This window comes from Centroberyx affinis, unplaced genomic scaffold (assembly GCF_046629955.1).
Source record: "Centroberyx affinis isolate AG114_WGS23_722 - 3 ecotype Tasmania unplaced genomic scaffold, CSIRO-AGI_Caff_v1 ptg003537l_1, whole genome shotgun sequence".
NCBI lineage: Eukaryota > Metazoa > Chordata > Actinopteri > Beryciformes > Berycidae > Centroberyx > Centroberyx affinis.
In genome coordinates this window covers 65,112-85,779 of record NW_027281478.1, presented here as the reverse complement: position 1 = coordinate 85,779, position 20,668 = coordinate 65,112, and the positions used below count along the sequence as shown (strand labels likewise).

The window sequence follows — 20,668 nt, the reverse complement described above, 5'->3', positions numbered from 1 at the left end:
GTTTTCCTACCTGGTCCGGACATCCAGCTTGCAGCGGTTGATGATACAGGAAAGCTCAAACAGGATGGGAAACCAGCCGCGAACCCACACCCGATCACCAGGGGCGACGTTCATGTCATCACTGGTGTATTCCCTCAGGGCCTGGACAGGGACAGAGGAGGAGGTTGGTGGGATATAAGTTAATCAAGTTATAACATCACATAACAATCTGTAAATGAATCACATAGTGCAAGTTATAAATCAGAGTATTGTTTATGATGTAGACACCATTACACTCTACAACCAAGGCCCCTCTTACAGACCAGCATGAGAAATTTAGAAATGAGCAAGGAAGGTCAGAGGTCAGGATAAGCTAGAGAGCTGGTAGGGATTCAGTCTCTTGTTCACGTACACTTCAGCAGGGCAGATGCTTGCCAACACAGGGACTTGAACCTCATATTAAAAGGCCAGTCAACCTCCTGACTCTGAACAAGGGGTGAAATGTAATATGATGGTTCCTACCTGTGGCCTATCAGAGACGTATTTAGCGCAGTGTCGTATGAGTCTGATGGCCTCCATGCTGGTGTCAGGAAAGGCAGCATTGCATACGAACTCTGACAGACACTTCACCGCATCCTGGAACGAGTCGATAGCTGCTGCAAAGTGCTGCTTGAAGGTGTTCACTGAGGGATGGAGGGAAGGATGGGAGAGAAAGGGAGAAAACAAGAGTGAGCCAGTGGATTTGATTTGTTTTTTATGGTTTAGCGATTCTCAAATCTTTCAGGTGATAGATTCTCGCACAAGTATAAAAGATAAAACAACACTGAGGCCAATATTTTTCCATTTTATAATGGAATAAAGTTATTTGCAAATCATTCCCCATATCAAATGAATGGACAAATATTATCCCCCTAATGAAAAACACAACTTTGCCAGTGGGAGCAGCAGTTGAAGGGATATGACAACCTGCCAACAATAACTCAGGCCCTGCGAACACTTTAGGAACTACCATTCCCCAGCTGTATCCACAAAGCCAACATGGCATCCAAAACGCAGTCTAGATCAGGTATTTTTGAAAACACTAGTCCAGCCACTTGGCTGCATCCTTTGATCTGTCAGCTGAGCAGGGTGATAGAACACAACCTCTGTCGCTTGGCTTTACCATTTGAGCCAAAATGGCCGCCCCGGGGAAACAGCTGCAGTCATACTCACTGACAATGTGCCCAGTGGTCTGGAAGGCCAGCTCCACTATGGTCTCATCGTGGTCAGAGGCTGCCTGGTGAAACACCGAGAAGATGTTCTTCCAACCTGAACGGATGTTGGCTGCCTGGGAGTTTACCATCTGGGCCACACACCTGATCACCATGTCTCTGATAGTGGGGGATCTGGGGAGGAGGATGAGGTTATAATGGTGTGTGTATTTGCAGTATACTCATGTGTGCGTGTATTTCTTTGAGGGTTAATATAACTTCAAATGAACGGTCAGTCCACTATAATGTATTTCCATATTTTACTGAATAACCACTGCCATTTTTCTACTCTATTTAGCCCATTTCTGCCACGCAATTCTTCAACAACAAGTTTTATATTTCCTCCTTTTCCCTGTAGCCTTGTCTCTATAAATACCCATGGGTCATCTAGATATTTGCAGTCTCTCCTTTTGCCTGCCAACATTACAAAGTTATTGTTACAATTTTACAGTCTCGACAACAAAGACAACGAAATATGCCACGCGACATTGGCTAAGACAATGGCAGGCTAACAAAAATAAAAAAAGGTTAGTTTAAACAAGGATCACTGACAATCTAACAATAGGCAGTTTGGGTTAGGTGTGTACCCTACTAGCATGCATGTTCCTGTATTTTTCACCCCCTGTGCCTCTCCATGTGTATCTCTACCTGTTCTTCTTCATGATGTGCTCAAAGGGCCTGAGGAAGTCCTTCTGGAAGCGGAAGTTGGCCAGCTCTCCTTTCTCCAGGAACTTCATGGACAGCTGCCTCAGAGAGTCCACCGCAAAGATGGCTACATCTTCATTAGGGTTACAGCCCACCTGCAGGAGACAGACCAGTCGTTATCGCAGCTCAGCTACACATTAATTTCAATCCATCTAATTGTAAATAATCATGTTGAGATCCATCTTTCCAAGAATAAACGACTTATATCTCTGGTGGGAAACAGGAGGAGCTAGAAAATGTGCTTTAGGTTTGGTTTCCATTTGGACTACTGACCTTGTTGAAGTGGTCGCCTATGACCTGCCAGATTCGAGACCACTGCAGCCTGATGCGGTTCATGTTGTAGTAGGAGATTTCCACGATCTTCTGCAGGCTGAACATCCTGGGCTGGTGGGCTGAGGCCAGCTCATCCATGGACACCGCACACAGCCACCGCACAAAGTCCACTGGGAATAATGAAACAGCAACATTGTCACATTAAACTCACTCTTTCTAAGACACACGAATAGTGAAGTGATAACACACAGGGATACATGAAAACTGAGAACAATACACTCACCAACTGCATTTCCATCTAGCCTGGTGGAGCCTGTGAAGATTCTACAAATAAAAAAAAGATGCTTTAGTATTTGTAAGCAGAAGAAACATTTTAACAGAAGTTCATTAGCAACTTTAAGCTAAAGTTGAATGGATTTAAATGACACAAAACAGACATGGATCACTTATGTAATATATTATTTATGTTTTGTGCCTGAGTGTTATGTATATTATCTCACCTGTCTACAGCCACCACTACACTCTGAGAGCTGGTCTCTCCTACGGACTCCTGGATGTGAGCCATCTGTCTCTTGTCCTGGCTTCCCACCAGGGTACCTGCAACACCGGACACATTTAACACGAGGTAATGTATGCAGTCAGGCATGAGCACACAAACAACAAACGTGTTACTCTTAAAAAGCACAAATGAGAGGACCAAATGTCCTCAGAAAGCTAGACATGGGGCAGGGACCAGGGAGCAGGGACCGGGGAGCCGGGGGGAGTGGGGGGTACAAAGTGGGACAATTTATTACTTTAAAAGATGGCTGTTTTATGGTTAAGGTTAGGTATTTAGTGGTTAGGGCTAAGTCGACACTGGCTAACATTACAGAAGGTCTATAGTAGTTTGTAGTTTTTGCATCTACAAGCAAGGGACAAGTGGAGTGGTTGGGATTAAGCGTGGGTTAGGGGTTTGAGTGTGAATATAAGATAATAAAATGTCCACTCAAGTACAAAAATACAAGTGTGCGAGTGTGTGTGTGTGTTTCCTACCCAGTCCCAGGGGCATGAACTCTTCTGTCCCGGCAGGGAAGCCCTTGATGCCGGCCTCCTTGTCTCGGACCACCCCGGAGATGTAGCGTGTCTTCACCCCTGTGCCAATCAACTGGGCAAGCTCCAGCTGACTGATACACCTCAGGATCTAAAGCACAGAGACACAAACCAGGCTCAGTCCCACTCAATGCTGCAGTCCTGCAGGTGCTCAGAAGCCAGAGGTCACTGTTACTGGTCTTAAATACACAAGATACACGGGACCTGATGTATATTGTATTTGACATTGTGACATACTAAGAAATTGAAATCATTTCTAGGGATTGTATGTTAAGAATTTTAGAACAGCTGTGGTGTTCAGAGAACAGTTTGGTGCTCAAGTCATAGTCCGGTTTATGTGGACATCTGATCCCAGAATGGAACTCTTATTATTAAAGTGTAAGGTTCAGCCACTTGCCCTGGGTGGTGAGAATACACTAGTTAGACAGTTATTAAAAAATAAACTGCAATATGCGCTCAGACATTGAGGAATTTATTTTCTCGCACATGTAAGGTTTGGCACATGCAAACTCCTTGCAACCTTCCCCCATTTTAAGATACAGAAATCCACAATGAGTGCAAATTGTCTAACAAAGATGCGTCATTCATTTACAAGATAACTTATTTCTGAGGTTAAAAGAAATTTGTTTATTTTGTTCTGTCACAATAGGGCCGGTGTAAGCCACGATAGCAGGGACTCACCTCATGCCAGGAGTTGCCCAGGTAGTTTCCGTCAGTGTGGGCCACAGTGATGAGGGTCTTGATGGTGTCAATGTTTTTCTGCTTCATCTCTGTGATGCTGGAACTGGCCGTCAGCAGCGTGAACCTGGCCAAGGCCTGAACATACGCATCACGCTCCAACTACAGAGAGACAGGTGATAAACCTGGTTACTACTTAGTCATGGTTTCAAGCTGTTTTAAGCAGTAAGAACATGTTAGTTTACAGTTAGTTAGTTTACAAGAATCATGAGTGAAGACTCAAATGACTTTTATCCATTAACCAACTTGGTGACTTGATTTGCATGTTTGCATGGCATGGATTTCCACCTCCATCGCTAGTTGCCAAGTCGTCTCAGCATTGTAACCTAGCAACAACACTTGTGTCAGTGACCAAGTCTAGTGAAAGGTTTTCATGGATGACATTTGGAAATTTTGTGTGGTCTCAATTGTCATTTTATTCCCAATGCTAGGACAGTCTAGTGGCCACTTTTGAATGTACAAGTGGGCACTAGATCAAGTGTCACATGGCTGGTTTGAGAAGAAAAATCTCATGACTTGGCTGATTCAGGGACTAAACTGAAAACCAAGTGTAGCAGATGTTTACACTGACAAGCATTAATAATGCTAGTATTAGTCCAAGACCAGGCTCGTTCTGTGTCTAAATGGCTGCCAGACCTGCATGCTGAAGATGCAGGCGATCCTGATGGCGCATCGAATGCCCTCCAGACACAGTGAGGCCACCTCTGGGTCGTCACAGTCCTGAAGTCCCACACTGAACGCTGCCAACAAGGGGGTCCACGCCAGCTGGAACATAGAAATAAAGACATAAACATTAGGCAAGTGTTCATTTCCAATACTCAACTGCCTGCAATTTTACTTAATGTCACAGTTCACCTCTGTGGTTCTAATTTCCATCCCTTTGTGCAAAGATTTGATATAATGCAGTTGGGAATGTAAAATGACAAAAGTGAAAATCATACCTTGAACATGGGCCTGACGTGCTCCAGGTGTGTAGCGCTGAAGAAGGGGGCCTGAGCGTGGCTGACAGCCTCCATCAGAGCCTTGGCTGTCTTTGCCATCTGCTCCATCTCCATGTTGTACAGCAGACGCCGCTGCTTCTCACTGGCTACGCCTGGAGGGAGAAGAAGACCACAGCTTATTCAGTTATTTTTGTGGCTGCACAGCAAACAGTGGAAAGCGACAGGGAATATGGTGTGCCTGCACAATGCCACATGACAATACATCATTAGTCTTCTGTCTTTCTTTTTACACCAGTGATACAGGCAATATATTTCATTTCACTTCATAGAAACAAGAAGCAGAAGTTTATTTGAGCGAGTTCTCCTGACAGAATATGAATGAAATGACAAAGTACTCACTCTGCTTGCTGGACTTGGGAGTGATTGAATACTCCTTGCTCTCCTTCATGGCGATCTTCTTGCCCGCAATCTCATCGTATATGGAAGACAGATACTCCTCCGGCAGGTCCTTACTGTCGTTGATACCGCGGTTCATTTTGATGTACTGCTCCTTTGTCATCTTGTTCTTCACCTTTATAAATGAAGAAGACAGAAAAAGATAGTTGGAGTGATAAATTAAAGGAGAAGAAACTGGGTGGAAATGTGGGAACAAAACACAGTGGAAATAAATGTCCTGTCAAGCTATTCAAGCGCTGCATATGCTTGCAAAAGCAAGCAGATTAGGTGAGACAGACTAAAGCGTCTACTAATGACTATTTTAATACAAGAGGCACTTGAGCTGCCTAATGTCCCGCCATAATCACTATGATATATTAAACACAAACAGTTATGCTGATGAGGTCATTAATTAAGCTAATTACTGCATCAGCTACCAAATATTTCTATGTCAACATACTTGTCTCCATGTAACACGTGGGTGGTATTAATAATTAACTCGGTTTCTTAAAGCATTAAGGAGGTATACTAGTTTCAAACTGCTCCAAAATCTAATCTAATCATCTACTCTAGAGGCAGAACCTGTGGTGCAAGTATGAAGTTTCTATTATGTATTGTTCTTGAGTTATTGTGTTCACAAAAATGTGTTAGACAGACACACACACATAGACACCACCATGATGAGAAAATACCCCGCATACCATGTACCATGGAGGCGGGACATGAAAAACAATCCACAGTTCTCACCTGAGGACTGTGCAGGTCTGTGGTGAGCATAATTATGGAGTACGCCAGCACATAAGCAGTGTCTGCACTGGCAAACAGAGTCTGTCTGCAAATGAAAACACACATCAGAGAAACAGTTAATAGCAGGACTGGACATATATGTTTTCATTAACTCTGAATATCATAAGACCTCACTGGTGCACAATAAATAACACCTCCCCAAGTCTGCATATTTGTGCAGAAACCTAACAATAGAGGTGAGTATCCGCCTCCCTCTTACCCCTGGTTGCACTCCAGGTATCGTGCAGCGAACTTCTCCATAAGCCTGTCGATCTTCTGGGCCTCCCCTGGCAGCCTGAAGCCCTCCAGGAAGGCTCTGAGCGCCGAGACAAAGTCCCGGCCGCAGAAGTCCAACTGGTCCACGTAGCAGTACATCACCTCTTTGTTGAACTTGATGTTCTCACCCAGGAATTCGCCCACCTGGGTCTGCGGGTGCCGGAGAATGGGGAAGACACGATATGAATGAGTGTGTCGTACATCGCGTTTCATGTTTACTGCTAGTATACGGTCTGATTACTACCCTGCTGTGACATTAGCTGTACTTCTCTTGCCTGTGGAAACTGGAATGGACTTTTTGTGTTGTTGATTTAGCATTACTGCAGGATACAGTTGTACAATATGGGTTCGTATAAGAGTCCCTCACCGTGTCCAGTCTCTCCTCCTGGTGTAGGAACTGGGCGATGTCCTCGGCTGTGGAACCCAGCATGCCCTGGTCCTGCAGGTACTGGATGCCTCGCTTCGGCTTCTTGTTGAAGCTGGGGAGAGAACGGAAGGACAGAATCTATGACACATCCACACCAGGAAGATACAGTATGGTTCAATTCCAGTTTAAATATGTTTAGGTAAAACTAGATCCTAGTCAGCTGAGGCAAGAGAAAGAGTGTCATGTAAATCCTGACTAGGCTGAGTAGAGGCTCACAGTTCGATGCCGTGCTCGATGATGTCCTTCTGCTGTTTGATGACCTCGTACTGCTCAGGATGGTCCAGCTGGGAGCCCGGGACGCTGGAGGAGACGGTGGAGTCCAGGGAGCTGACGCTGTCTCGACGCCCCGCCAGGTGCTCTGGGAGCTTCAGCTCTACTCCCTCGCTGTCAGCCGGACGCTCCTGGCCTGCAAACACATCACACACACACATCAGTTTGTAATATATACACAGGACTTCACACATGCATGTAAGCACATAATATATAAACAGCATTTCCATTTTTGCTAAACTATTTTGCCAATTATTTTTTGTGCAAAATGGGTAGACAATAAAATACATTTTTCTATGTATATTGTTCACATACTCATACATGCAGTGCTCACTTACCCAGGTTAGCTTGCAGGTTTGGGTTGACGTACATGTCTTTGCTCCACTCCACCATGCATTTGAGGATGGACACCAGACACTCAAGGCCCTTCTTACGCAGACTCAGCTCCTGCACATGTATAGAACCACACAAATTAATGCCAAAGTATAAGAGCATGCACATGTAGAAGAAAAAAACTCTTCTACCTCTCTCCTTAGCTCTTATTTTATTCTTTTCCAATATCTGGTCACAGGACACAGGACCTTACAAGCGGTTCCTTGTAATGGTAGTGATCTAAAAAATGTATGTTTACTCTTCTGTTGCACTAAATGTAAATCGCTCTGGATTAAACCATAACAGAAATATCTAAAATGTAAATATAAAATGCTGAGAGGTCATTTCCTGTCCCTGAAAGACAGATATCCAATTTAATCTTCCTATACATAAAAAAAGTTTTCAGTGTGTGTCAAAGCAAAAACTGGGAAAAATCACTGAATGTCAGACTTTGTACCTGCAGAGGCGTCATCCCCAGCTCCTGACCACTCCTGCCCTGCGCGATCTTAGACAGGTCGTTGACAAGGCGCTCGAAGATGTTGGCGGCGTTTAGGTCGCAGTCGTAGTTCACATAGATGTCAACCACACACTGGGCATCTGTGGGAAACAGAGGAGGAGGAAAATTAAAGAGCTTCATTCCCCCCAAAGTTAAAGAGTTTCATCCCCAAACCAGATATCCTTCAAAGTCACACCTACCCTCACAAAATGAAAGCTGCCATAAAGGTTACAGTAGAAAATGTGGTAATTTTTAAATGATGGCAAGTAAAAGATTGATGACAATGAAGATGATTTATAGCACTTCTTGAATTAGTGTTATGGTTTTACAAACAATGAAACAAGTGATTTACAAATGATAAACTGACAATAAACAAAAAGCAAACAAGGTAAATGATGAACATTTCCTACGTTAATTCAAAACAAGGTTACTAGTAATAAAACTGTAAGAACAATAATAGTCATGAGAAGATATGGAAAGCAACTAAACAAGGAATGTTTGTATGTTTCTCTTTATAACAGAAAGCGTTGAAGTGGGTTTGTACCTGCACAGATACGAGTGAGGGTCTGGATAACCATCCACTTGTGCTCAAAGGAGCTGGAGGACGTCTCCAGGATGGTCAGAAAGATCTCCCTAAAAAACACCTGAGGGAAGGTAGAGGAGAAAAGAGAAAAAGGAGGAGATGAGAAGTGGAAACGGATCACTGGTAGCCGGACTCCTCACGACTAATGGAGAATCATGGATTTTGGTACATTAAATTTTACATATTTAACTGATAAGATAGAGATAGAGGCTCAACAGGACACCTGGCTGTTGAAGGACACACTGGCAGGTGTGGGGTCAAACCTGTGACCCTGTGGTTACAGGAAGGTCTAACCACTAAACCACCCTGCAGCAAAAAAGATTAAACATTTCATCTGGTATTCTCTATTAAAACAAAGCAACAAATCTGCCAATGGGGTGAAAAAATGTCACTTCTTTCCAATGCAGTTTCACATAATGTTTCACAATGTCACCTATAATATACAATAACATTCTTGAAACAAGCTGAGTTGCAATGGAAACAAGTAAAATGATCTTACCTAAGTGGCAGATTTCTTCTTTTTTTATTTAAAGAAAAATAAGATCTTTGCTCACTGGCGGCTCCAAATGGTAGCAAGAGGTAACTGTTTGAAAAACTGAAATACTCCAAATTCATGTAACACTACTGTAGTAAGCTGCAAACATCATATTCATGTTTACCAGCCCAGCCGGTCTGTGATTTACACCCATGTGACTTTATACCCAAGAGGCAAAAGCTCTTAAGTTGGTGAGTCCAGCTTTCTCTGGACAGCGCACTGCTCACTGCTGTTTAGGACACAGTTTGTATAAAGTGTACACACTTGACACCAGAATTTAATTTGGCCAAAGGGTGAATCTAAGAGGTCTCGATTAGTGGGGATGGGACACTCGTCTCTGTTGCAGCCCCACTAGGCACTAGGCTGATAAGACAGGTGTATTTTTACATAAAAATATTGCCTAGAGCAGCTTTAGGACTCAATACTACACTGATTGACTTATTAAAATGGATATTTGTGCACTGTGAAGAATCCCTCTATGGCTCCATGGGCTCACATAATGACATTTAATGAAACTAAATATATTAGTCAACCCGGGAAGTGAAGCTAGACCTGCGGATTGTCACTGTGACACTTTTACCAAGCGAGCTGCACCAGAATGAATGTTCCTAATAAAAGTTTGAGAGTATTCTTTCTCGAATCACCGCTACTGGGTATGACAGACTGACTGACTCAACACAGATGACACTGTCCATTACTCCACATTCTGTACCTCGATCTGCATCTTCAGGTGGACTTTGAAGTGAGACAGCAAGGTGAGGAAGATGGCCAGCGAGAGCTCGAAGACCTCGGGCACAGAGGAGACGCCGTTCTTGGACAGCGCCACGCACAGGTACTGCTTGATGGCGTTGACAAACATCTCATGGGTGCGAAACACCGGCCCGGCACCCTGCAGCACGGAGAGCAGCAGCTGCAGGGAGACAACCTTGGACCGCAACTCATGGGACCTGGAGAGGAGGAGGGGGAATTAAGGGAAGGAGAATGAGGTGTAGCAGAGTAAGAGATGACAGTAGGGGGAGAGAGAGTGCGGATACGGGAACGCAGGGAGGCAGAGACGATGGGGGGGGGGGATAGCAGATAAATGGATATAGAGGAAAGTGGGAGGTGGGAAAGATGGTGAGAATAGCAGAGAGGAGAAAATATGGAGGGAGAGGGACAGAAGGTGTGAAAGGGGGAGAGAGAGAAGAGACACGATTAGAAATGAACTGAAGGAGAGAATGATTTCCCCTCTCTACTCACTCTTCTTGCTCTCAAAAATCTCTCTCCTTAGTTTCTTTCCCTAGCATTCACTCTCACATGACCGTTTTATGGTCACAGCCTCACAGGAATATTGTAAGGTCACTGTTATAACAGCACACCCTGACCGTCACACTTCAGATTTTTGGTTGCTTGTAATTTTTGGCACTATGGGAAATGATGCTTATTCTACTGTTGCATTCATTGTAAAGGCAAATTTATGGTTTCTGCGGTGTGCCCGGTGTTCGCGGTGCGGAGGGTCTGTGCGGCAAGTGCGGACTCTCCGCAGGAGGTCTGCGGAAGGTCCGCACCGAGCTCCGCGCTCCTCTCAAATAATGAAACTCTGCGGAGGCCTCCGCAACCGCCGCAGTCAGTTCAGAGGCTATGATTGATTAATGGTTGCTATGTTAGTTGGTTACCAGGGAAGTAGTCTAATCGAGCCAACTGACAGCTGACAACCGGCAAAAATTGACAATCGGAGGAGATTCTGCAATCTCCGTGGACACTGTGCTGTTACCGCATTTACCATAAAATGCTGTGGCTCTGCAGAGAGAACGATCTTGCCGTGAACACCGCGAACACCAGGCACACCACAGAAACCATAAATTTGCCTTAAGTCACTCTGGAATCTGGATAGGAGCATCACCTAAATACCTTAAGTGTAAATGTAAAGGAAAAACACAAGGACACAAAGACACTTAAGAGGCATATACAGCATCGTGTGCACTAGAACTTCATATGTCTTGTCTATAAATAGTGTTCCACAGTCAACTCTAAGTTGAGGGCAACAAAGGATACTTGGGTATAATGGTATTTAGGCCAGACAGCCTCTCTGTGAGGTTCTGCTAGGGCTCAGCTTACCCTGGCCTATTCACACCGGCTGGCCCTAGGTTTAGTGTTACAGTAACTAGAGATGACAGGGCTACACCAGGATGGAAAAGGGCAAATTAACCTGTGGAGACTGAGATGGAGCATTGTACATAAACAGGTGGCAGCTATACTTATTTTCAAACTGTACAGTGCTACAAGAAAAAGAGGTTACAGCTTAGAGACCAAGGTCATAGCCAGGTAGCTTTTCAGAATAAGAGCCCGGAAGAGTCAGGACTTCCATTCTGATAAACTAAATAAAAATATATTAATTTGACCAGCTGAGACTAGCTAAGAATGAGCTGGTTATCCAAGTTATCATGAGTTTGGAGAAAAGGATAGAGATGGGTAAAAAGAAAAGAACAAAAAATAGCTAATGGGGCATTGGTGACTGACTTTGGGTCTGGAGGTCCATCTGCAAGGGGTTTCATGGAGAGTTTGCACAGCGAGCGGAACACTAGAAAGGCGTCTTTCTGCAGGATGTGAGAGAAACGGGCAGCGGTGTGGGGTCCATGCAGCGTCTCTGCATCCTGAGACAGACAGAGAAAGATAAATTCACTTTAACAAGCACACATCACATCAAAATTGAGCAGACAACTGCTCTGTGTTATCTGTCTGCTCCTATGTTTTTTCACTCTCAAGACATTGACACTGCAGGATCCTGAGGTTTGCTGAGGTTTATGGCGACGCACCCAGCCAGGGTTACACCAGTAACTCCTCTCCTCTCGACAGTTACAGAGTCACAAATCTCTGTGCTGCTCAACCATCTACTACTGTTACTGTTACTGAAATTAAATTGTAATTCATTACACTACTGGTTACTGGGAAAATCAATAATATTACTGTAACACTGCTCACCAGCATATCTGTTGAGGAAACAGAGGCCCGGTCCTCAATGATGCCGTTCATCTGCTGGCCCTCTGCTCTGACTCTGGGGGGAGGGACCTCTGTCTGCTCAGGGACAGGGTGGGCTGGGTGCTCACCTCCTGGAAGAGATGTTAGGATGCACATTTTTAGGTCATGATCATGAAGGAAAAACATTGTTGCTGATAATGTTAAACTGCTTCAAACTTTTTCATTTTAGGTTTTGTCTTGCATCCACATTTGCAGGAAGAGAAGAGACAGAAGACAAACGAGAGAAGACAACGGAAACAAAAAGAGCAGGTAAGCTCTGACCTGGTCCAGTGTGTATCTGTGTTAGTGGTTGTGACGTCTGTTCTCCTTCCTCACCTTCAGTTCCCACCGGCTCTGCTGGCTTTGGATTGTTCTCTGGTTTCTCCCCTTCCTCAGCCGGATGGCTCTCTACAGGATGCGTCTCTGCATTTTCATCTTCAAAAACTGAATCTGATAGAAACAAAAAGAACCAAGAGAGTAATTCATGAAGATTGAAGGGCAATCTTATGAAAGCTGACGAAAGCTCCACTATCCCAAAATTATATTCCACAATGCTGTAGCTGACACCTTCAGTCCTCCCTAAAATGCATATTCAGATTGAAATGGAGAACAGAGAGGGAGCAGAAGGAAGCCTGGAAAGATTTTCATGATTCAACTGAAAGCTGGAGGTCTGAGGCAACCTGTACCTGCGGACGGTGCGGTCTGTTCTGTCGCTGCTCCTCCATCCACCGGAGTCTTGCTGTCCTCTGGTTCCCCGTTGATCGAAGGTGTGTCTGGGGCCTGGTCCTGGTCCTGGTCCAGGGCTGAGGGTGGGGGTGTGGAGCTGGTGGCGGTGGTGAGGTCTGGGGTGCTGGCTGCTGGGGATGGGGACGGGGAGCTCTGGGGGTCAGGGGTGGGGGTCCGGTCGGACCGGGGCGAGACGGACCGCCGACCGCCTGGGACTGGGGACGGGTTCTGCTGGGGCAGACGCAGCCGGTCCTTCTCCTGCTCCTGGGCCTCCAGAGCCTGCGGTGGCAGCAGATGAAGAAGAGGAGCCATGTAGAAAATGGTATTACGAGGTGCACTATGGGTATTATAGTGGGGAGACTGATGGTCATACAAATGAGGCTGAAAGAAAATTGCAATGCTAACACTGACAACATCAAGTAATTCATTGTTCATTATAAAACAGATAGTTCCCATCCTTAGTTCTGTTTGAGAGAATCAAGTTGGAAGCCATTGTAAAATACCTCATACACCAGTTATATATTAGATAACAGTTCATTTAAATAATGCACTAAAAGGAAATCACCATTCATACCACATTGTTTAGCTACTGTTGAAGAACAGCAGTGCTTGGCAGAAAAACAACATGTAATTCTTATTTTGTCATCATTGTTTAAAAATAAAAGATTAATTGAATATTTGCATACTCTTTTTACAAAAATGCTCTATTGCCGCATTTATATTTATAAAAGCAACAAGCAGGGTTCCCACACTCACTTGGACATCAAATTCAAGGACTTTTCAATTACTTTCAAGATCCTGTTAGTTGAAATTCAAGGACTCAAAATGTTTGGCATGTTTTTGGCATAACCCTAACCCTAAGAAAATTATATCACATCATATATCATATATCACAGATCACATAGGCCTCATTTTATACTCTTGATCTTGTTAAGTCAAGAAATCATGGTGAAATCCATTTTAAAACTACTGCTGTATCAACGCAAATATCCATCCAGAGAGCCAGAGAGTTGCTTATATACATACTATATATATTTTTTAAACCAAATACTTTCAGGGCCATCCATTTGTTTTAAAAAAAATCCACAAACTTTCAAGGATTTTCAAGTCCCGTGGGAACCCTGAACAAGCCAACAGTAAGCATGTCATCCCCCACAAATGATGCAGTCCCCCATACTGATCCACAGCTCTTTTCACTGTGGGGACAATGAGTCACTTGATGCAGTCATTTTCAGTGATTCTCTCCTTCTCACTGTGCCCAAAAGAACCTCTTAGCTGTTGTAAAATCACGGTGAAGCGCGGCCTTTAGTGGCTTATTACTTGGGTAAAACTGCCCGAATGCCTAATTCCTGTCAAATAAAGGGAAAGGTAAAAATGTTGAAGTGGACTAACAGCCTGGTTCTCCATGCGTGTGAAGATGACGTTGAGCATCTGTGTGAGCGTGGCCTTGGCGGTGGTCTGGTTGATGAGGTTGCGGCTGGCCAGGTAGATGTTGTAGCAGGTCCTGACGGTCAGGAGCACCGTGCCCTCGTGGATCTCTATGTGGGGGGAGGTCACCGTCGTCAGCAGGGCCTGGGCAGGAGGACAAAGAAATAAAGGGTTATCAGGCAGGATGTCCTGTCCAGATGATGCAGTTGCTGCTGCACCTGCTGAATCACCATGAGACTTCCCCCTACTACGTTTAGCCCAGACTGCACTACTAAATCCATTCTGATCTTAGTCAAAAGACGCTGAGCATTTTCAGTGTGTTAAAGAAAATGTGAATCACTAGAAGAATGTAAGCAAGGAGGATTCATTTACAAAACCATTCTGTGTGCAACGATTTTGTTTTGTGCAATCTACCCACAATGCAGTGACATTCAACTCTCCTTCAGCGGCGTGGGTAGGCCACGCAGATGTTGATATCCGTCTAATAAATCTTTTGTCAACAGTGATAAAACCGTCTGCTTGTTCTAACAGGAGACTTTGCCCTTTCCAGCCTAGATGTGTCTTTCATACTAACGCCATACGGAAACTCCAGTAAGCGACAGTTATGAATCACACCTACTCTACAGTCACAAAGCAGGTTATCAAGCCTGATGAACCACTGAATGTAGATAAAATATTATGCAGAGTAATGGACAAGAGTGGAGAAAGATGGCAAAAAAGTACATTACTAGGAATTGTATTATAGAGCTGCATTACAAACTAAATTATCTGAAAAGCTGGTGTGCTGTATGTTCCTTCCCCACAATGCCTGAGGATAGTTGTACAAGACCTTCACTTTTCAAAACCACGATGGAGCTTATGAAATGATGAGTATCACATTTTGGATAGAAACTCAATTCTTCATATGATCTCAAATCGTAGAAGTACAGGTTGAGGATGCAATCAGAGAGCACAACAACATTTTTTGTGGGGGGGGACAAGAAAGCAGAAATCTCGATTACAGAAGGATGGGAGTATTGCATCCAAAAAGCTGATATTCTTAATGAACAAGTACAGAGTCTGTCCAGTCCCACGGTGCATCCATACCAATCGCATATAGTTCTTTCTTAATACAGGAAGAGGACTGTGGCAGTTGCGTGGATATTTGCAGATAAGATGTGAAGATTCATTTTAAATCTTCACAATAATACTACTTTAGCTTCCTATTATGAAGTAGCTACTGCTCAATTAAGAACAGACATGGTGAGTGCTGTAAACTGTGATGAGGTTTGACAGCACCCAGGTACAGAGGAGTGTAGCGTCTCAATCCTGACTGACTGACCTGGATTTACCTCAACGCCCAAATAAACAACAACAACAACAACAGCTGCAAAATCTCATGTCTGACAGCTGTAAGGAGAGGCGCTGGGCCCACCTTGATGATCTGTAGCTGGACTCCCTCGTCGGTCTGTGGGCCCTGGAAGCAGTTACAGATGGTTTCCACCAGCCGGTCGATCAGCCTCTTACCGGGGGCTCCACTGTCCGGGGCGTTCCCCGTGATGTGGCCATACGCTATCAGCTTCTAACATGGGGAGACACGGCACAGGTTAGAGTAGCAGAGAGTGTGTGTGTGTGTATGTCTTTGTGTATGTTACTCAGGGTTCTTTTTGGTGTGTGTGTGTGTGTGTGTGTGTGTGTGTGTGTTACTCAGGGTTCGTTTCGGTGCGTGTGTATTTATTTTGCTCAAAGTTGTTTTAAAAGTGTGTGTGTGAGAGAGATACTCTGGGTTCATTTTGGTGTGCATGTGTGTGTGCTCCTCCAGCATTCATTGCAAGTCTCGCCCTAATTTGCCTTCCTGAATGAATGAATGAATGTGTGCCTGTGGAATGTCGAAGCCGTGTCCTAGGCAGGCGTATGGACGTGCGTAACAGGTGCAGCAGGATTTCGAACCCTCCACCCTCAGGTTGATAATACAATATACAAATACTTCCTACCACTGAGGAGAGAAAGTGAAAGAGAGGGACAGAGAGTGAACTGAAGTGCATGCATGTGTTGGACACTGCACGAGCCGGCGTGTGATTGTGGTGGATGACACCGCAGTGAATATTAACCTGCAGACAGTCCAGGGAGGTGCTAACTATCCGGGGGGACTTTGATTGACAGGCCAGCTCGAAGGGCAGCACATATTTGTCAGCCTCGATGTAGTTGGCTCTGGGTGGGACCACTGTACCATCTCTGCAGGGAGGAGAGAGAGGCAAACACTGTAAACTGGAAAAGCCCTAATGAGGACAGCTTGCTATGAAAACATTATTTTGTTAATATATAAAACCACTGAAAGTGCCTGAAGACATTTCAATTCATGACAAAACTCAACGCTAAACAACACTGTGATAATAAATAATGGACTGTGTAAGATGTTTTACTGTGTGTGTTTGCAAAATAGACCCATTTTCTATAGTATAACACTTTACAGGGCATTAAAGTCACAATGAAAACACATTTTGAGAGCATCTTGCTTCCTTAATGTGATATATTTCCTGATGGAACAGGATATTAGAGCAGGACATAACGCGGGGAGGGATCATTCAGAAGGTTGGAATTTTTATGTCGCCACTTAAGAGTTTCCATTTTCCAGGAAGTAAAAGTAATGACATTTTAAATACAAGCATGCATTGTCAAACAGGTGTATGGTATGATAGCTTGAATGCGCTAAAAAAGGTGAAAAAGTCGTTTTTAATTTCAGTGTGACTTTAGAGCTTTACATCTAAACCTTATAAATGTATAATGAAATATGTTAAGATAATGGCTTGCCTGCTGCAGCAAACACATTACCTGAAAGTGAGTGGCTGTTCTGAGTGCTGCTGATACTCTGAAGCAGCAGTTATAAAAGCCGTAAATCACCTCAGTCAAATCGTAGTGAGCAGCTAGTATTTACTGCAGCCAAAAAGACTACTTTGGGGCAAACCTTACCTCCAGTGCCGGCCTCACTGGACAACACAAGAGCAAGAGCTTATATCTACCGCTATGCATTCATTCAGGGAAAGATGGATTTGCAAAGAGTTTTGACAAGTATACTTACTTTTGTTTCTCAAGCTCGGCTTTGATTTCATCTATGAAGGGAGACACAGGAGATCAACCGTTAGTGAAGTCTGAACTTTTACCCTTACAGCTCACAGCAGTGTCTAATCTGAAACAAACTGACTCTGGATCTGGGTGTTACGAGTCCAACTACAAATCTGACTACAGTAAATCCAGCTATTCCCTTATAAGCTTTGATGTTTCCTTGCATTTCACTTGGCTGACTGAAGTTTCTATTGAAAGGTATCCCAATGAATATTGAGTGGGCTATAACCTAGAGTGCATTAACCTAGCTGTTATTGCTGATTAAGACCGAATCCAATTGAACGGGTTCCTCCAGTCGCCAAGTCTTCCTCTTGCTCCCCTCTCCCCCATAGACTATTCCCATCTGTTCACTGCAGTGCCATCTAAGATATTCCACCTCTCAATCGATTTCCATCTGTTCATTTTTTTTTTATCCCACATTGATCTGTCCAAAGCTGTAGATACACATCACTACTCAGCTGTGCTGTTAAAAGAAAAGAGGCCAAAACACACACACCCCTGGACGTCGTGGCCTTGGCTACACATTGAGTGATGGTGCGCATTAAGCCAGATGTGACCAACCAGTGCTCAAACTGATCTGATTCACTCAGTGTGGTAGCAAAACCTATTGAGCTTAACTCTTACAAACTCCCTGTATCGACAGGCTACATAAAGGAAATAGCCTTGTGCAATATTCACTTAAAATGTCACAGTCACTGTTACAATGCTGTTACATGTTTAATAACTATCAAGAGTGTATGATCCCTCATTTCATAGAATAAAAATGTGACATATTTTCTTTCCAAAGTAGAAAAAAGGCACGCACATGTCAACTAAAGTGAAGGTTCAGGACAAATAACATGTACATGGAATGACAAAGAGTCCAAACGCTGCAATGCTCCTTTTTGCAGTATGCGACATCCTTTCTTTTCTCCATGATAGGTAGCCAATGTTGGACCTAAATATAGATGGGTATTAATAATAGTCAAGGTCTATTAGTCAGCTGCCTGGCTAAGCTCTCAACGTTCCACTAGAAAACAGCCAATAACAATAAAAGCTCTCTCTCCACTGCATATGTACTCCAATCATGGAGGCATTACATGAAAAACAGCCTGCAATCCACAGCAAAACAACTTGGTCATTTGATCAGTGGAATGAGTTTGGTCGGTGTGTGGTGTTAGGAAAGGGGAGCTGCTGCTGTAGTGTACTCACTTTACACAAACACTAGATGGGCAAAACGACAATGAGCTGCTTTAACTACAAGCAGCCTATTTCATTACTGATATATAGTCCATAGTTCCTTCAACTATGGGGCCGGACCCAAAATGGATCTGAGTGCAACTTCTGTGAGGTCCACACATGGCATCAATGTGTTTTTATGAGCCAAGGCAAGGGGCTGTTTTTCTACATTTCTTTGGGTGTGGAAGAGTTTAAAACCCTTGACATACAGGCAACCCAAACTGTAATCAACAGTTATATTCCTATATCTGAATGCAGCAAGGAACAAGCACAAATTAGCCAACATTTACTACGTGTTGAGTCAAACACTGTCTGGGAAGAGGAGTGTTGTCTACTACCTTACTGGTGTCATGAATAATGAGAGAGTGTCACCAGCAGACAGGGAGAGAGAGCAGACAAAGCGGCTCAAAGCACACATCAACCTGCTTGCCAATTTCTGAATGACCTGTATTAGTTTACAATCAACTTTATTGGGTAAGGGTTACAATGATGTGTTCTGTCTTTGCAGCATGGCTAGAGAGTCACAACATAAACCACCGTACATGTACCATAATAATGAACATGTGGAGCAACCAAAGCCAGCTTGTTTGCCTATTTGTAAATGACCTGCGTTAAGTTTGAGAGAAAGACTGTGCAAAACCATCCACCAACAGCCACTAAGTGTATCCGAACAGGTACTTCAGGTAGCAAGAATGTTTAACTACAATGGGAGACACAGGGAGCAAGTGGCTGGAAGGATCTGTACCACTATTTGAGTTTCAAAGCAGTGTTAACGCCTTTATCTCTGCCATCAAGCGACTGTGCATCTCATTGTTCAGCTGTCACATATGCTCCCATTCACAGCAACAACATGACAGGAAGGTGGGCACACAAATGGGCAGGGCAGTCTAAGCCCAATATAAACAACAAAAATACACTGAACTGAATTGGTGTGTGTAACACTATCCGGTACTGTGTTGAATGGAAAAGCATGGACGTCAGAGTATCCTGGAGTTAGATTGCCTGCTTGTCTGACTGGATAGCAGGGCAGGACTGGGCTCTCTGGCTAGGTGACAGTGCTACGTACAACACAGTGATTGGTCTGTTTAGCTAGCTAACCTAACTAGCCCCAACTAGCTAACGCTGGCTACCAATTAGCTTGCTCACTTTAAGAAGCTGACAGTGATGATGTCGGTGTGAATTCAGGACGTTAGCATAGCAGAAACAACATTAAGACGTGTCGGCAAGAGTTGAAGTGATGCTAACACAGAATTACCTGTAAACGTCAACGGTGGCTAGTTAGCTAGCTAATGTTAGCCAGCTTTGACAGCTGAGGGGATGAGGAAGGCCATTCAGATGCTAATGCTAACGCTAATTGGGTAGCTCACCTCTTTCTCACTAAGACAGACAGGACCAAAACGTTTCAGTGAAACACTAAATAAATACACTATCCACAGTATGAACAAAAGCCACTTACCAAGCGCCACCTGACAGGCTTTACGCAGCTGGTTGTGCTGGCTCCGCTTCACCTCCTTATCCGAGAGGATTTTTTCCAGCGCCCTGGACAGAAACATGCTCTTGGTTTTAGTGTTTTCTGTCTTCAACTGCGACTGCCGTTGTAGCTGTGATGGCCGATGTTGTTGCTGTTGTTGTTGTTGCATCTCTCGGTCGTGTAACCGCCACTCTTTCAGGCCGTCATCTTCGGCCTGGCCCTGCGAATATGCAGGTGACAAGAAAAGCTAACGAAACCCAGGCTATCTGTGTCAGTCCTGTAGCCACCGAGTTTGTTGGGAGCTGCTACCTCAGCACAGCGCCGCCATGTTGGCTACACGTCACGTCACGTGATTCTCAGCTGTCTGGGTTTTGACGTTCGATACAACGCGCCCTGAGGAGTCAGAAGCCTCCCAAAGGGGCTCAATAGTCACATAGTTCCTTTATAAAAATGTGTGAACAGTTTGAAGCGGACAGTCTGGCGTTTATTCTGGTCAAATATACCATAGAAGGCCTCTGGACTTTCCAACCGAGGTAAAAAGATGACTAGGTGCAAGCCGTGCACGCCGGTT

At 44.2% G+C, this 20,668-nt stretch overlaps 1 protein-coding gene across 1 annotated transcript in view; it reads right to left on the bottom strand.

The window, feature by feature from the left end:
- The window catches only part of arfgef2 (ADP-ribosylation factor guanine nucleotide-exchange factor 2 (brefeldin A-inhibited)), a 29,843-nt gene extending 9,469 nt beyond the window's left edge, over positions 1 to 20,374 (bottom strand). Inside the window, exons 1-29 of the mRNA XM_071539967.1 lie at positions 20,083 to 20,374; positions 17,365 to 17,395; positions 16,397 to 16,520; positions 15,721 to 15,867; positions 14,271 to 14,450; positions 12,839 to 13,157; positions 12,435 to 12,602; positions 12,117 to 12,244; positions 11,655 to 11,788; positions 9,868 to 10,102; positions 8,582 to 8,681; positions 7,999 to 8,138; positions 7,508 to 7,616; positions 7,116 to 7,305; positions 6,840 to 6,951; positions 6,417 to 6,622; positions 6,158 to 6,242; positions 5,375 to 5,546; positions 4,976 to 5,127; positions 4,671 to 4,799; positions 3,978 to 4,136; positions 3,240 to 3,387; positions 2,708 to 2,804; positions 2,491 to 2,531; positions 2,208 to 2,377; positions 1,878 to 2,029; positions 1,192 to 1,364; positions 502 to 662; positions 11 to 141 (exon numbers count right to left, since the gene is read on the bottom strand). Of these exons, the coding sequence (XP_071396068.1) occupies positions 11 to 141; positions 502 to 662; positions 1,192 to 1,364; positions 1,878 to 2,029; positions 2,208 to 2,377; positions 2,491 to 2,531; positions 2,708 to 2,804; positions 3,240 to 3,387; positions 3,978 to 4,136; positions 4,671 to 4,799; positions 4,976 to 5,127; positions 5,375 to 5,546; positions 6,158 to 6,242; positions 6,417 to 6,622; positions 6,840 to 6,951; positions 7,116 to 7,305; positions 7,508 to 7,616; positions 7,999 to 8,138; positions 8,582 to 8,681; positions 9,868 to 10,102; positions 11,655 to 11,788; positions 12,117 to 12,244; positions 12,435 to 12,602; positions 12,839 to 13,157; positions 14,271 to 14,450; positions 15,721 to 15,867; positions 16,397 to 16,520; positions 17,365 to 17,395; positions 20,083 to 20,266 (4,277 nt within the window). The 5' untranslated portion in view covers positions 20,267 to 20,374. The remainder of the gene's footprint in view (positions 1 to 10; positions 142 to 501; positions 663 to 1,191; positions 1,365 to 1,877; positions 2,030 to 2,207; positions 2,378 to 2,490; positions 2,532 to 2,707; positions 2,805 to 3,239; positions 3,388 to 3,977; positions 4,137 to 4,670; positions 4,800 to 4,975; positions 5,128 to 5,374; positions 5,547 to 6,157; positions 6,243 to 6,416; positions 6,623 to 6,839; positions 6,952 to 7,115; positions 7,306 to 7,507; positions 7,617 to 7,998; positions 8,139 to 8,581; positions 8,682 to 9,867; positions 10,103 to 11,654; positions 11,789 to 12,116; positions 12,245 to 12,434; positions 12,603 to 12,838; positions 13,158 to 14,270; positions 14,451 to 15,720; positions 15,868 to 16,396; positions 16,521 to 17,364; positions 17,396 to 20,082) is intronic.
- Positions 20,375 to 20,668: the final 294 nt, after the last annotated feature.